The 16,644-nt window shown below is 35.8% G+C and overlaps 2 protein-coding genes across 3 annotated transcripts in view; one reads left to right on the plus strand and one right to left on the minus strand.

Annotated features, from left to right (window-relative positions):
• The window catches only part of LOC117123169, a 20,348-nt gene extending 8,763 nt beyond the window's left edge, over window positions 1–11,585 (minus strand). The window contains exons 1-10 of one of the 2 annotated variants that reach the window (XM_033269018.1): window positions 11,529–11,567; window positions 9,126–9,249; window positions 8,078–8,188; window positions 6,384–6,562; window positions 5,697–5,770; window positions 4,350–4,640; window positions 3,776–3,835; window positions 2,784–2,960; window positions 2,542–2,575; window positions 1,546–1,714 (exon numbers count right to left, since the gene is read on the minus strand). In XM_033269018.1, the coding sequence (XP_033124909.1) occupies window positions 1,546–1,714; window positions 2,542–2,575; window positions 2,784–2,960; window positions 3,776–3,835; window positions 4,350–4,640; window positions 5,697–5,770; window positions 6,384–6,562; window positions 8,078–8,188; window positions 9,126–9,191 (1,161 nt within the window). In that variant the 5' untranslated portion in view covers window positions 9,192–9,249; window positions 11,529–11,567. Of the gene's footprint in view, window positions 1–1,545; window positions 1,715–2,541; window positions 2,576–2,783; window positions 2,961–3,775; window positions 3,836–4,349; window positions 4,641–5,696; window positions 5,771–6,383; window positions 6,563–8,077; window positions 8,189–9,125; window positions 9,250–11,528 lie in introns of both variants that reach the window. The other variant, XM_033269020.1, reaches the window with a different exon arrangement.
• Window positions 11,586–13,163: 1,578 nt separating this feature from the next.
• On the plus strand, window positions 13,164–16,237 carry LOC117123159 (mitogen-activated protein kinase kinase kinase 12-like). Its single transcript, XM_033269010.1, has 3 exons — window positions 13,164–14,089; window positions 14,549–14,704; window positions 15,860–16,237. The coding sequence occupies exons 1-3, from the start codon at window positions 13,250–13,252 to the stop codon at window positions 16,049–16,051; spliced, it is 1,188 nt and encodes a 395-aa protein (XP_033124901.1). The 5' UTR covers window positions 13,164–13,249; the 3' UTR covers window positions 16,052–16,237.
• The last annotated feature ends 407 nt before the right edge of the window (window positions 16,238–16,644 follow it).

A 16,644-nucleotide genomic window follows, 5' to 3' on the forward strand; every position in this document is an offset into this window, starting at 1 on the left:
TATCAGCACTGCATACTTTCGGATCGACGATTCGAAAAAGTAACCAAGTCCAAAAGTATATGTACTGCGCATGACTGGACTACACAGGCAAAGCTCCCCGAAGAATAAGCTAGGCCTACGTGTTTGCAAAACTAGATAACCTGAAAAAAAAATATTAAGTGTATGGCTCGCATGGCTCGCAGACTCGCATGGCTCGCACGACTCGCACATTGGCTCGCATGACTCGCTGGCTCGCACTTTGGCACTACTCGCAAAACACTATTGTACACAGCACCAACGCTGTTCAAATATAGACAATGGGTCGTGCTCATATTATTTGTTATATTTTTATTATTCATTATTTTCACTTGACTCGCATAAATAATTTTGTTCGAAGAACATTTTATGCAGTTGTACTTCGCAGCACTTCACTTGCAATTTGCAATTTCTAGTTTAATGTATTTCTTAGGTTAGCCTAATGAACATTAAATCAGGGCATAGGCCTTAGACTAAAATAGTCAAAATTTCTAATACATGTCCTCACTAGTCGCTATTTGGACGTGCCACGCCAACAAATTTAATTGCAATTGAAATATTTTATTGAAGCAATTATTTGTCAACTGTTCCTATTCTATTAGTGGCAACTTTGTGTGCTGTTGGGTATTGGATAAATGAAATAAAATAATAAAATGCAAATTTTGCCGGAAAGGATTTTTGAATCTACCATTTGACAACTTACAAGCTCAGTGGTGGCCAAGATGGGAATAAGAATTTGCACCAGTGGTCATTAATCGTCCTATTAAGGCGCTTGTGTGTGATAGCAAAGGTTGACCTTGTAGCCTCTATGGCCATATCAAGTGTACATAATATTCACTGTGTCTGGTTTCCTAAAAAAATCAACTAACCCACTTTTGGTCCAGCATTGTCGTTGTTCTTATTTATGAAGTGTACTATAATTATTCACTATTAAAATCATTATGATATTAGGACTATACATCAATATGCTAAAGTAAAATAAAATAACTTTCTACGGTAAAAATACCCAAAAGGATAGGTCTATCAAATGAACAAATGCAACGGAGTGTTTATCATTTACATACTTCTCTACTCTTTTCTATTTGTTGCCAATTCATTCTCTACCCACCCTCTATATTTAATATGTTTATCTACAGTAACTGTTCTAATGTCTTGTGTTGTCTTTTTTATGCGTTTAATATCCTACTTAACTACCATAGTAAATTAAAATAAATACTAACAAATATTAACGCTGTGTAAATTTTCGTATACAGAGGTTATATATTCATGAAATACTATAGGATTTAAATTCAAATTATCGAAAGGGTGAGGGAAACATAGGTCGCTTATTTGACACTCAGGTCCGTGCAGTGACTTTTCATTTTATATTGTATTATTTGATTGATCGATCGCCAATTACTGAGCGATATCGCTCTCCATAGGCTCCACTAAATTTTCATGAACAAATCCCAATATCAAAAAAACAGTCAAACAGCAATCAATACATAATAAACCTCTGTGGTAGTTATCAATAAGGATTAGTAATAATACCTTTTCTTCTGTAACCTGGGTAACCATTACATGATCATCAGTATAATCCATTTGATTGCTAGTTTTTAATTCTTGAATATGACCAAGTGTTTTTGCCGATTCCACATCCTCATGAAGGGACAAATTTTGGGGTTCAGGTCTCAGGAGAGGTACATGAGTAGGTATATGTCTGTAAGAGAGAATACAAAGATTATTCAGAAAATTACTTTAGAAATTAATATCTCAATCGAAGTCAGGCTGCGAAGGGGAAAAAATGTTAATATACTACTAATTTTTTTAAGACACAAAAAGACATGAAAAATTCTGGAACAGAAATAATGGGATACAGATTTTTTCATATTTAAAAACTGGGGAAAAAGGGTGGTTACATCCCTTTTTCCCCCCAGTTTTTAAATATGAAAAAATATGTATCTCATTGCTGTTAACAAGTTTTTCATCAAATATGCTTTTTGTGTCATAGAAAAATCAGTTGTACAACTACAACATATAAAAAAAAAAAAGAATTTGCCCCAAAACCTGGCTTTAAAGCCAATAGAAGAATGAAATGTCTAAAATTAACTGTAGGATCATTCATTTAAATGCTGACCAATGTAAAAACTAAAAAAAAAAAAAAAAATTATTATAAATTATGGAACCATGATTGTCATAAATTTCCAGTGCTAATTGTCTGTTTTATGTGTATTTATGTACAATTCTTTCTCAATTTTAATAGTACTCATTCTATTTTTTTATATATAAAAAATAAGTGCTATATGTTTTAATGTACTTTTTCCTACATTTCAAGTTTGAAAATGTACATATAATTTGCCTTCTGACAACAAATGAGCTTCAAATTTGAATATATAAAAAAAAAACATAACAGTTTAATAAAAAAAAAAAATCATGAAATACTTCACTTATTAATTCTAATACAAAAGGATATGTTGATTTTGTTGATAGGAGGCTGACTAGAAAAGAAGAAAAATACAGTACAAATTAATAAATGAATTCACTTACTGTGTGGGCAAGGGAGTTTGTGTCTGGTATACCACTGAAGAAAGAAAATAAATAATGTTGGTAATGAACTTAATGTAGAACATAGCAGGATAACATTACAGAAAATAACAGATAAAAGTAAGAATTTTTACAAATACTGTATACAGTAACCAAATACATGCAGTATGCTATATCTAACTTTGCATCTTGTAAGATTATAAATATATTTCAGAATGCATACTGTACTGTAAAACAAAACTTACAGATTTGTGATGGACTTCCTGTAGTGTATTTACTTTTGCAATTGACCTTGTTATAAAACCATGCATTTGGAAGAAGCAAGCAGATTATACTAATGATTATCCATGAAATCCAGTGATGTAAACAAGGATGACAATTAATAACAGTTTTTGCTGCATCTCCATCATTGTCATCTATACCTGAAAGTATAATGGTCAATGACTAATGATATATTATTTATTGCATTAATTACATATATTTAACACAACTTTTAAGAAGTAGTGTAGTATCACCAAACAAAATACTAATGGGTCCTGGCTTACAAAAGGCATGCTAACCTACCTAGGAGGTTGGCAGATCAGACAAACTAGGCTTAGCCCAACTAGCCTTCAAATAAATTCAACAAACACTGTACACTGTTTTTGGTTCGACGAGTCGTAATAATTTATGTACAAAAGTATGTTTTCAGGCCCATCGATCCATGGTGGAAAGACTACGTATGCAACTACTGTACTCAATATTGTTGGAATATAATAACATATTGCCTATGCCTTTTTTATTTCTCTGTGTATAGGCCTAAGAATGAGATAAAATTACCTGACCTTTTTCAAGAGAGGGGCAACCTTGAATTCTGAAGAACTTGAAAGGTCATTAAAAGACACCTCAGAAGTTGGGAAAGCTCATTTCCGGCCATCTAGGAATCAACATTTTCCCAGGGGAGGACCCCACCCCCTTTCATTTTTTGGGAACTCTCTGAACACCCTCTTTCAAATCCTGGATCCTCCGAATGGATTTGAACCTGCGACCTCTCGCTGTCAAGGCGAGCATTATAACCATTAGACCACACAGGCTTCATAAAGTTAATTCTTACTTATTAATTCACACATATAGTAATTTAATTATCACTCTCTTCATTGTTATTTATTTTGTTTATGTTTTAAAGTGTTTTTGTAAAGAGTAAATACACAACAATTTAAAAAAAAAATAAAAGCATGGTATTTGGATATACAATTACATTCTTTTTTAGTGGAAAGCATGTGTTCTGTTACTGTATCTTCACTGATGATCTCTCCATCTGAAAGGAAAATGATTCATGGAATTATTAAATAATTAATTAATAATTAATAAAGTGTTTCCAAGTACCGGTGGTGGCGCCAGTAGGGGGTGAATTTTATTTTTTATTTTTTATTACAATGTCAAACAGGCCTGGCCCCTCCAGCGTTCTACACCACAAGACCCTCGGACCAGAAATATTCATTTGCATATCAAAATAATGTTATTTTGACTGCCAATCCCCAATATTTTGTTTTAAAAGCACAATTTTTAGCCAAACTAAGCCATAAAAACTCTCTCCATAAACCCGGCCAGGTATTTTAATTAAAGGGACCATAACCAAGGCTTTAGTTGGTCCCTTAGTTTGGACCCCGTTTTGAAAATTTTCTAGGAGTTGGATTTGTCGTACGACCATCGTACGATGCAGCGAGTACCTGGCTTTATAATAAATTTAATCCGTAATTTTTGTTTGGTTGACTCAGTAATTTTGTTTTGCTCTTCTGGAAATTTAGTATAATTAATAAACATTTGCTTACGCTCTTCTGTAGGGAAAGTCTCTACTTTGTTGGAACTCATTTTCATAATATCAAAGTTGCGGTCTTCATTGGCATTCCATTCTGCTCTGCACGTATAAACACCATAGTCCTCTACGTCTGGGTCTAATATAAGCAACTTATTTCCTTTTAATACAAACTTGTTTTCATCGGATGTGTCAAGAATTTCATCATCCAGGAACCAGGAATACTGGTCGGGAAGCGACTGCTCGGGAACATTTTTACAGACTGCTCTATGTACACGGTGTTCAGTTACCATCACTTCTGGAGGTTCTATAAATAAAACAGAATAGATTTTATTAATGGATAGAATGTTTTAAACAAATATTCTACATAAAAAATAAAATAATAATATTAGTAGTATACATGAGCCATTCCATGTCAATGTGGTTTGGCGCAGCAGGAACGCTTTGGTCTCAAGGTCAGGGTTTCAATCCCTTGCTGTGCATTTCACTTAGTGTCCTTGGGCAAGGCACTTTATCTGCACTGCTTCTATCCATCCAGGAGTATAAGTGGGTACGTAGGGTTAAATGCTGAAATGCACTGATGAAGCTGCTGTAACATTATGGAATACTCCCCAAATAAACTTGAGTTCCATAGGTGTTTAATTTAATGACCGGTAATGATAATGTAAAGTGCATAGAGGGCTTAACAATATGCGCTATATAAAGTCTACCATTATTATTATTATTAAATTAAACTGGCCATTTCAGATTCTGCTGATTCAATTAAAGATCGAAAGGTAAATGAAGAACCCCGATATATGTGTCACACCTTTTTATTCACTTACAAATTGCTGCAATGATTGGGAGGTTTTTAAGAGGATATATTACTTTATTTTCAAAAATTATATAAAGCTCAGAATTTTATTCAGCTATTAAATCTTGTTCAGGATATACTGTAGGATACACTTCAGTATAAAGCTATTAGCCAGATGTAAGCATATTCTAAAGATCACAGATTTATAGCAATCTGAAAATGGGCACATGTTAGAAAGGGCCATATCATACATGAGTGTATTAAAGTTAATGTAAAATTATAGCAATCTGAAAATGGGCACATGTCAGAAAGGGTCATATCATACATGAGAGTATAAGTTAATGTAAAATTATAGCAATCTGAAAATTGGCACATGTCAGAAAGGGTCATATCATACATGAGAGTATAAGTTGATGTAAAATTATAGCAATCTGAAAATGAGCACATGTCAGAAAGGGTCATATCATACATGAGTGTATTAAATTGATGTAAAATTATGAACCTTGTTCAAAAACTGATTATATAACATTTGTTTCATACACAGGAAAATATTGAGTTGAAGTAGCTTACTTTCACATCCTGGGAGTTCCCTTCTTGCATGCTCGCAGTCCTTACAGACTGCCCTGAATTGGTCCCAACCATACCTTTTTAAAGATAGAAAATTACATCATACCTGTATATTCCAAAGCAAATTCATTTTGTGAGGTAACATTGTAGGCCTACTGCATTATTATAGTCAATTTGGTACAGTGTGGGCTCAGGGAGGAACTTTCACAGATGGTAAAGCTAAAATAAGAACATTTCTAATTATCGCACCTCTAGATAGTCAATAGGGAGCTCTCGATTGCACAACGGTAGGAAATTAATACGTACAGTAGAATGTAATATGACACCACATAGAGTCACCAGCGCATGTGAGAATGTTGAGTTCTTGCGGTCGTGTGGAATCTAGGACATAATTGGGCAAATCTAAGTATGCAGAGAATGTAGGATCCCCCACCCCCCCCCCGGTCCTACATTCACACACCTGACAGTCACGCCTGAGTAAATCCGTTCTAGCGTCGCTTTGTCGTGCAAGTCGAAAGCTCCCTAGTAATGGTCTCCTCTGGCGTAAACTAGAATATTTTCTTTCTTTCTCATTTTTTTTTTATAATTTTAAAAAATGTAGGGGGAGGGGGCCCTTGAGCCAGCTGTCCCCCACCTTTGAACCCGCCACTGGTAGTTCTCATCCCTCTCAATTTTGGGAATTAGACTTACCCATGTACACATGCCGGGCATTCAGCATTGGCAGTTACTGTGCAATTTTTAATTTTTTCGTGATTATGACAGGGGTTACAGGGGTAACATCGGTTGCTATCATCTGCAGCACTGTACGTTTCTCCATCTTCACATGGGTAGCACCTGTCTGTTTTCATCGTTCCATAACCACATGGATACTAAACAAATGAATAGGCAAGCATCTTGTGAAAATCAGGTCATCGTGCAAATACTGTAGTTTTAAGTGCTCAAGAAAATTTGCCAATTTTTACTTGGCTCAACAATTATATTTTTTTTACTGTTGTACTGTGTACTGTACCAAATACATACACTGCTGTTTTACATGTACAGTACTGTAAATCCTTGAATAAGTGCCGCTCTCGAAATAAGCGCCGCACCATAAAACATTATTTTTTTTCGCAAAGCACCGCTCTCGAGTAAGTACTGCTGCGCTTAATTCAGAGCATATATTACCCTGTGTGTAATAAAACACTTTGAGAAACGGGGTTCTAAATACAATGTATACAGTGTGAAAATGAATAACACAATAAAGAAACAAAATTTTCTTCACAAACATTATGATGATGTACTGTAGGACCTATGACAGGCCTATTGAATTATGGCAATACCTGAGATAGGTTGGAATGGACATGGAAAGCGGCACACCAATAGATTTTTAATAAGAGCCGCTGTCGTATAAGCGCAGCACTGAAGCCTCCAAAAAAATGTTATAGGCGCCGCAACGCTCAATTTAGGATTTACGGTACTGTCAATGTCACATCTGGCGGTGGTGAATGGGGTGCCAGGGGCGGATCCAGAGATGTCCAAAAGGGGGGGCCGAAAGGGGGGGCCGATCGAGACAACAATGACCCCGCGAAATTTTTGTGTTCTAGACTCCCGAAAATAACATTTGAGGCGTTGTGGGCTATCATTTTTTTCTTTTTCTTTCTTTTTTTCTTTTTTTTACCTCCCAAAAGGGGGGCCCCCCCTAAATCCGCCCCTGGGTGCTCTCCTTCCCCTGTGCCAGCACCAAAAAGCTGTGAAATCATTTGAACCTTCTGATTTTTTGTTGTTTTCTTTGTTAGTTGTCCTTGTAGCATGTAATTATTATTTTTACTTCTTCATGTAAAGCGCATAACGGCAACTTTATTGTATTACGCACTGTATAATCATTACTATTTCAATTGGCACTCTACATCATGAAATTAGTACCCACATGTTTACTGTACATAACTCCACATACTGTACAAGTACATGCAGTGTCTGATTGCATACTATACAGTATGTTCACAAGTACTGTACATCATGATGACAGTGCCTAACATCATGTACATAATGTTTTATTTCCATTACATTCATGTATTGTACATACTGTAGGGGCCTATATGTATTTGTTCATTTAACATGTACTTTACTGTGTCTCTTTTACTGTACGTGTACAATGTGCATTTTTCACATATAAGTACATGCAGTGTCTGTTTGCAGTACGTTTACATGTACTCTACACAGTACTGTACATCATGATGACTGTGCCTGCAGTAACATCATGTACAGATATTTATGTTTTATTTCCGTTACATTCATGTATTGTACTGTACATACTGTAGGGGCCTACACTATGTGTATTTGTTCATTTAAAACAAATTGATGGTCTGTTCAGAACTGTTCATTCACAACTGACTGAGACATCATACCTCAAAGTACCCATAACCAGGTGGGCAGGTCGTAGGGCACATGGTGCAATTTCCCGTCTTCTTGTCAATATACTCATTAGGACCGGTACATGTCTGATCAGCGTTTAAAGACTAAAAGAATGATTGCAATATTGTTTATGATACAGTAATAGTGTTAAATATATTAACAATGATAAAATATTACACCATTACATTTAACATAATATATAATGATAATAAATACAGTGATGTAACTAAGGCCACAATCCCAGCAAACACAAAATGTTCTTATTTTAGTTATGGTACTGTAGGTTATTTCATAAAATAACCTTCACACGTCTTAAGAACGTTGTGACATTGTGAAATTAGGTTATAAGTATGTATCCTACAAAATAACGTCAACAAATTGACGTTATTATAACGTTCTTATAACGTAATATCGTTAGCTGGGATCACAGTGTGGACAGTGGTAAGATTTACCCATTGGAATGTTACCCAAGTCTCATTAAATTCTTAATTTTTTCATTAGTCCAGTGTGATTGCAGCTAAAGGGGATTAAGTTAGAGAACATGGTAATACACAAAACATTGTTAATACATAATATTGATAAGGCCAAATTAAAAAAAATTATTGTGTTGGTCACGCCACGCCCAACCGACCTAAATTTTACAAAATTCAAAGTCACATTTTAGTTTTTTGTTTTTTTTTACTACAAGGAATAACAATATTTTTTGTTCATGAGATAAGGCTGAAGTAGCCTTGGACTAAGCTAAGAGACCAAGCCCTAGTCTACAATATTTTGGTGCATGGTATGCAATGTGAATCCAAAATTGTTGTATTATTTTGTGTATTTTATACTTTTCAAATGTAAACACTTATTTGGTTTTAAAAAAAAATAGTTTTCCTACCCATTTTTTGGATTTTCCCAAAATGTGGACAACACAAAAATTTATTTTTTTTTGGCCTAAAAGTGATGAAGGGATGATTATAATTTCCACAATTTTTACATGCAACTTCAGCAAAAGAAACACTGTAAAATGATTAAGATTATAATATTGATCATGCATACCTGACATAACACTGGTGAAAGTGTCAGCATATATAATACTAGGCCTATAGTGTAAGCAATCATCATGACATCATGCTCAATAATTATAATACTGTATATTATATTAATCACACCCAAAAGTGATCTGAAAACAAAAACAACTCTTCACAATTCCAACAACAATAATGGTAGAATGCCAACATAAATATGACCAGCTCTGGCAAAAATACGAGCCCAAAATGTTTGAGAATCAGAATTTTAAACATTTTCGGGTTTTTGCAATGGCATTTCATAAAATAAGCTATATTGAAGAACATTTTGTGCAAATATATTAATCAATAATCTAACTGAAAAGTATATTAAATTTTTTTTTACAATACACACCTTAATAATAAACTATTAGAAGCAGTTTTCTCAAAACCTACAAGTGGCTGATATTCAATAAATTAATTCATATAGTAAGTAGGGTATTATTGTTGACGATGTGTTAAAATGGGTTTTGGCGAACATGTATATTGGCTGTGATACATGTATTTAGTAAAGGAAGGCATGGAATGACCCTAATACCTAACCAATTTCCATCAAATAAACACTGTTTTAAAGAATAATTGATGCAGAATCTAAAAAAAAAAAAAAAAGATATTTGAATTTTTCCTACAAACAGCTGGTTTTTGCAAGTCACAAATGTTCTAATTTCATTTGTGCACATTAAATTTGCTACTGAGGTTGTACAGGGGTGGATACAGTAGTTGTGCCAGGGTATAAGAATCACCGGCATACTTGAGCATGAATTTCTTTTGCTTCAGACATTTTCAATGGGGGTGAGGGAGACTTAGGGGAGCAAGCTTCTGTGCACCCCCTACATGCCACTGTATAATTTCATGGCAGGGACAGTAATCAGTCAACCATACTGTAGTGGAACAAAGAAATATCCAACCAGATATTCCTGAACCACTGCAGGGTCTGCTGGTTAGAAATTTACAAGCCGTTACTGTCTGTCAGGGGTTAATCCACAATTCCTGCCAGCTATACAGTAGGTGTGAAACTCCAATTGAGAATCTGTAGGTGAGGGTTACAGACCTGCCAACTCCTGGGCCATGAAAATCTAGAGATTTTTTTTTAAATCTTAAAAAAATCTGGAGATTTACCAAAAAATCTGGAGGTTTCCAGAAATAACCAAAAGATGATGCAATTTACTAAAAAGACACGTCAAGACAAATCATAGTAGTATAAAATTAATTGTACAAAATTACTGCAAAACAACTTTATTAAATTACTGCTTGTCTCATTGCGGCGAATACATTGAATAATAACGATCTAATTAATCATTATGCATAAATCGGAGTATTTTGTGGAGGGAACCTGTAAAATCAGTGAAATCGGGTGAAAATTACATTCGATTGGGAGAACTGGAGATTTGTTTAGATATCGGGTGACACCTGACAGGATGGGGAGATTTGGCAGGTCTGCGGTTAGAGTGGACATTCTTTCGGAGGGTCTAGTGATACTTTCTGGTTAGAGATTTTTATTGGCTGCTGTTGGGTGGTGATCTTTTGCCACAAGGGGAAGATGATGCAAAGAAAATCTGGATAGGGGCCATTCAGAGGATGGGGTGGTGATTTTTATGGTATCATGGACAAGAACAGTGGAAAAAATTGAAGTAGGCCTGGCAATAATACAATGTTCTCTTCTGCATTCTTTTTTTTTGGGGGGGGTGGGGGTGGGTGGGGAAATATTTCTGTAGAGGGCCTCCCTCTCCCATGGTTACTAAGATCCTCCCCTTGTCATCTCCATGGGTAAACCACTTACACAGACACAGGCGCTTGTCAACTTCCCCTCTCCTGTCTTCAAGAGTATGCTCCCTCTTCTCCACCCCTCCTCTCTTTGTGCTATATCAATTGTTGATGTTGTTTGAAAAGACCCTAAAATGTCATAAGTAAAATAAACTCTCTCTCTGGACCCCACAATTGTAAGTAAAAATGAACAACCCAAGATCAGACATACCATGATAGTCTCACACTTTCAACCCCACATACCTATCATAAACCCCAACCTAGTCAACAAACATGGCCAACATGTTTAACCTTTATAATAGGCTTAAGATTACATATATTTTGAAATTTTATTTTATTATACTCATAATTATGACACAACTACAGTAACTCTATAAACTGCTTGAAACTTCCAAGGTTCCCAAAAACAAGTCTGAACTTGTCCAGCAGTTTGCACACAGGCATCCCTACTTACTCACTCCACCACTAGCCCCTACCATGCATGTTGTCATTAATCGTATATAAAACAAAATCCAAACATGCTGCTAGCTTAGATGCGAAAGTTCATTAACACCCTAATAATATATATCAGGGAGAAGCTAGTTTTACCAGGTTTTACCGATTATCATTCCAGCAAGAAAAAAAAACTCACTTTCTGCTTCTTAGCAATCAGTAGCATACAAACCAAAACAACTCTGTACGTCACGGACTCAGGACTCAAGATTATGCAATCATGATTAGAATGTTCGCGAATTAGAATGGAATATTCCATGAACAAGACCTTAATTTTATAATAAACTTTAAAGCATAATTTAACATTATTTTACAGTAATTTTAATATAGTATTGTTATTTATAACCAGCTTTTAGAATATACAATGATAACGATTGCCATTAAATACAAGTGTTTTTTTTTGTTTTTGTTTTTTTTAAATTTTGAATAATTAAGTAATAACTCCCTTTTTCTAGTAATCGATCATTCATTGTACTAAAGAGGGCGGCGTGTTTCTGGCAAACAGAGCAAGTACAGTACTCGCGCGAATAAGCGCCCCGTTTGAATAAACGCCCCTCTCGAAAAGTTTGAATAAGCGCCCTCTTCTAATTTGAATAAGCGCCCCTCAATAATATCATAAGATTTTTTTTAGCAAGTCAATAATCCAATCAATCCTGGGACTGTGGTTGTTGGTATGATTTGAGCTGCAGACAGAGTGGAATACCATTCTTCTTAGTACAATATCAAAATGAGGATATTTCTCTTTACTTGGACAAATGACTATAGAGCTCCGATCCATGGACAGACAGTATATTTCCAACTTTCCTCTTAGGCCTATATAATTATTTGTATAGGCCTGGTCCAACTCCTCCTTTTCTTTTCCGACAATTTGCACCTTTCATCTAAGTTTTCAAGAACTCAATCGGCCGATTTCCAACAGAACACCACCACTAATTGCATCTGCTATTCTGCTGTTATGTAAATATTCACAGCATTCTTGGTTATGAGCCACGTTCTCTGGATATCTTTTCTGCCGCACCACCATTCGTAATTATAGGCCCTACAGGGGCGGATCAAGAAATGTCCAAAAGGTGGGGCCGGAAGGGGAGGGGGACCGAAAGTTGGGCCGATTGAGACAACACTGTAGTAGGAGGTTCGAGGGCATGCCCCCGCGAAATGACAGGCCTGTCTGACAAGACGAGGAGTTGGGGCAGGGCCACCGAGGGGGGTAGGGGAATGATCCAAGGGGCCCAAGCTTAATTATCAGGGCCCATAGAAATTGCAGGGAGCATTTAAGTTTTTTTTCAATATTTTTTTTCAAAAATAATAGGCTAATTACTATCGGGGCTTCCTAATATTAACACGACCCCGCCCCCTGGCCCACGCCCCTCCCCTAAATATTTTCAAAATTATTTCTAAAAAATGAAGGATAAAAGAAAATTATTCAAATTTAAGTCTGAGTGTGCCATATCCGACCATCTACAGGTGCCATGCCATAAATATTCTTACCTCAGCCCCAACCAAGCTGAGGTGGTTCAGCCCTTCCATCTGTGAAAAGTCCCTCCCTGCCACGACCCCCATCCCTTTCCCTCTATTTCGTATTCCTGGATTGGGTATTTGTCTTTGATCTGTCCGCACTATCATTTATTTTTTATTTTTTATTTTTTTTATTTTTTGTGCCTAGGCCCCTATATACCGGCATGTTCATATCACATTTGTTACGCAAACGCTCCAGCGTGAACCACCAGTTATAAGTCAACCGTTGCATATGATTCACTGATATCTATTGTTACGGTTTCTATTATTGTATTTGGAATTTCCTGTTAAATCGTGCATAAAGATATACTGAAATGCTGTGCATTAATAAGCTTTGCAGGCGACATGGCTGCCTTTCAAATCCAATTTCAAATATTCCAACCTACAGATGTAGAGATCGGACAACACTGTGGAATTAGTAACAAACCCATTGTGTGTCAGGGGAAGGTGAGAAGAAATGGAGATGTTGTAGCGGTGAAGAATATTAAACATGTACAGCAAGGGGAACTGGATATCTTGAAACTGCTACAGCATGATCACGTCGTCCGACTGCTCGGCACGATCGAGAGTGACGGGGTAGTGCCGACGCAGTTAGTGCTAGAATATTCACCGCACGGGAACTTGTATGAATTCTTGCATACAGCAATCGAATTTCTACCGCATTTTCTCTCTTGGTGTAAACAAGCAGCGTGTGCTGTTGGGTACATCCACCAGCAGAATATTTCACATCGTGACATCAAATCAAAAACTTATTTAGTTTTTGGAGATGTAATTAAGCTCACCGATTTTGGAATCTCGAAAATAACAAATGACATCACCGGCACGACACATGGAGGTACAATTCTTTGGATGTCACCTGAAGTCCTGGGTGAAAATGACAACGTTGATCACTTCAAATCCGATATATATTCTTTAGGAATAGTCTTGTGGGAATTGTACCACCGGAGGATACCTTATGATAAATGGAAGTTGAAAGATATAATCCAGCATGTGATTAATTATAAGGGTAATCTAGAAATTGATGATGGATGTGATATCAGCGGGCTGTTGCTAAGCTGTTGGGAGTATGAGCCAACACAGAGGCCAACAGCAGATGAGATCCTGAAGTCACTTAACGAAAGAGGGACGTCGACTTACAGATACAATAGAAATTCAAGGCAAACTGGGCAAAACAAATTTTATAAGGTTAGGGGTTTTAAGAATTGTAGCATCATTATTGTCATTTTTATCGTCATCGTCATTATCAGTGACGAATTCAATGGAGTCCAGCCGGCCAGGGTCCCCATATATTTTTCAAAATTATATATATAAAAGAAAAAAAAAAATTGGTGGGAAAGAGAAAATTATATATATATTTAAGTCTGAGATTGCAATTTCCGACCGTCTGGGGTGCCATAATCATACCTTTTCTTACCTCAACATTAACCATGCTGGGGTGGTCTAGACCCTAACTGTGAAAAATCCCTCTCTAGGCCCCCTCTATTTCGAATTCCTGGATTAGCGACTGCTTAGTGTTATTATTGGACATTTTACACCGAAGTCCATTATTTTTCCAAGTTAATGTTGTGGCAGTTCTGTGTTTATAATTACTGGACGGATCAGGGTATGTTCAATATTTAAATTTATATATGTTATGCTTCATAGGTTGAACACGTAGTCGAACTACAAACACCTGAACCGGCTGCACATCCGCAACCTACGTCGGTTGGGCCAACTACGACAGAGCCCCGCCGAGATTGGCAGAAAGAAGGTCGTAACCAGATAAGAAGTCAGAAAAGAAAGGAAAATAAACATGGAAAGGTATGATTTACTCACAAACATACACGCCCCCCCCCCCCCAACCCTCCCCACCCCCCCCCCCCCCCACCCACCCCAAAAAAAAATTATACCCGCATTGGTTTGTCATGTGCCTATCATTAAATGAACTTATATACGGTAATACATATTTCAATTTGTAGACCATAATAAAGGCATAACAGGCATAGTAGAATTTTGTTTAAATACGTAAGCTTATATATTTTATTAGCATGTTAACATAAACTATCACATTTTCTTTTACAAAAAAAGGTGACGCCTATAATTATAGTCATGGTTGTGCCTCTATAATTATGTAGGCCTATTTGTAAAGAATAAGCAAGCTGCGTATCCCCCGTTATTTAAGAAGTTAAATATTTGAGATGTTCATCAACTTTATCAACTATGTTTACTTAATATTGTTTAATATTTATATAATGGAAATTTATCGCAGCAGCTAAATTATTTTTAACACAGTTGAACATTTAAGAAATACCAGGTTTTAAAAAAAGGTGAGAATCTTGCTATACCAAAAGCCCGTATTGCAGAAGTTCAATTTAGAATTACTTTTACCAGATAAAAAACTCTGAATAATTTACATTACATGTAAAACAACTTGGCCTATCATCAAAACAAATTTCAAAAAAATTTAACATAGGCCTAAATATTATTGTCACAATATTGTGATTAAATCTGGCCCACCCCCTTTTTTCCCTTTGTATGCAACAATGCCATTATTATTACATTATTAATAGTAGTAATAATAATAATAATGATATAATAATAATGGGCCTAATAATAATAATAATAATAATAATAATAATAATAATAAATAATAATGATTATTATTATTATTATTATTATTATTATTACTATTATTATTATTATTATTATTATTATTAAACTATTATGAATTGCTTAACATCATTATGAATAATAGAAATTTTGTTCGTACTGTTATATTGTGTTGAAATTTAATAAAACCTTGACTAGAGTAAAGTGTGTTTCACTCCACTTTTGGTAAATAAACTTGAATGAATAAAGTTATGGTTATGATGTGATGTCATCGTGACCATATTTGGGCATGTCACATGTTTGTATCAAAAAATAGTCGATAGTCTGGGCAGTGCTTAATATGTATATTCTTTTTTTCTTCCCCAGGTGACAATTTATGACCGTGAATTCAAGTTCCGTGCACGAATGAAGTTGTTCAAGTTCTATTCAACTGCCACTGACTGTACTTCTGGGGTAAATGCAGATGCTGGGGGATATAAATCGTTGGGAGGAGCAAACGAACATGCTATCGAAAACTTGATCAATAAACTCTTGGCGGAAAAGATAATCAGCAACTAGACAGAGACTAAAAATTGAAAATTTTTAGCTCTATTTGCCGAAACAAGCTCAGTGCCCGGCTTTGAACAATTTTGTTCTGTAGAAAAATTTACCTTTCTGTCCGGAGCGTCAAACTTCGCAACTGAATAGGCATGGGCGTCGATTGGTGGGGAACATTGGGACAGGGAGACCGTCCCCCCCCCCCACTTTTCACCAATTGTCTGTAGTTAAAACCAACAATTAGGCCTACGGATGACTCATGAATTTTGTCTGCTCACTTGTGCTCTGTTAACAGTGCGGTAATATTTCCGTACCAAAACAGAGTAAAAAACGCAATTGTTTGTTACATTTCGTATCTCAGTAGCCACTCCATCCCAATTTATTGTGAAACCAATGTACACATGGGAAGCATGTAATAGGCCTATTAGTGAAGGCCAACATTTTACAAACTCAAAAGTGCACAATTTCTACTATAAAAGAGTTATTAGGCCTACATACAAGACCCGTATTATACTAGTGTTTAATATTATCTGCATACATTACAAATGACTCATGAATTTTGTCTGTTCACTTGTGCTCTGTTACCAGTGCAGTAGCAGTTTCTCCTAATTAAA

Source organism: Anneissia japonica, unplaced genomic scaffold, assembly GCF_011630105.1.
Source record: "Anneissia japonica isolate Jap-2015-1 unplaced genomic scaffold, ASM1163010v1 scaffold560_len657749_cov147, whole genome shotgun sequence".
Taxonomy (NCBI): domain Eukaryota; kingdom Metazoa; phylum Echinodermata; class Crinoidea; order Comatulida; family Comatulidae; genus Anneissia; species Anneissia japonica.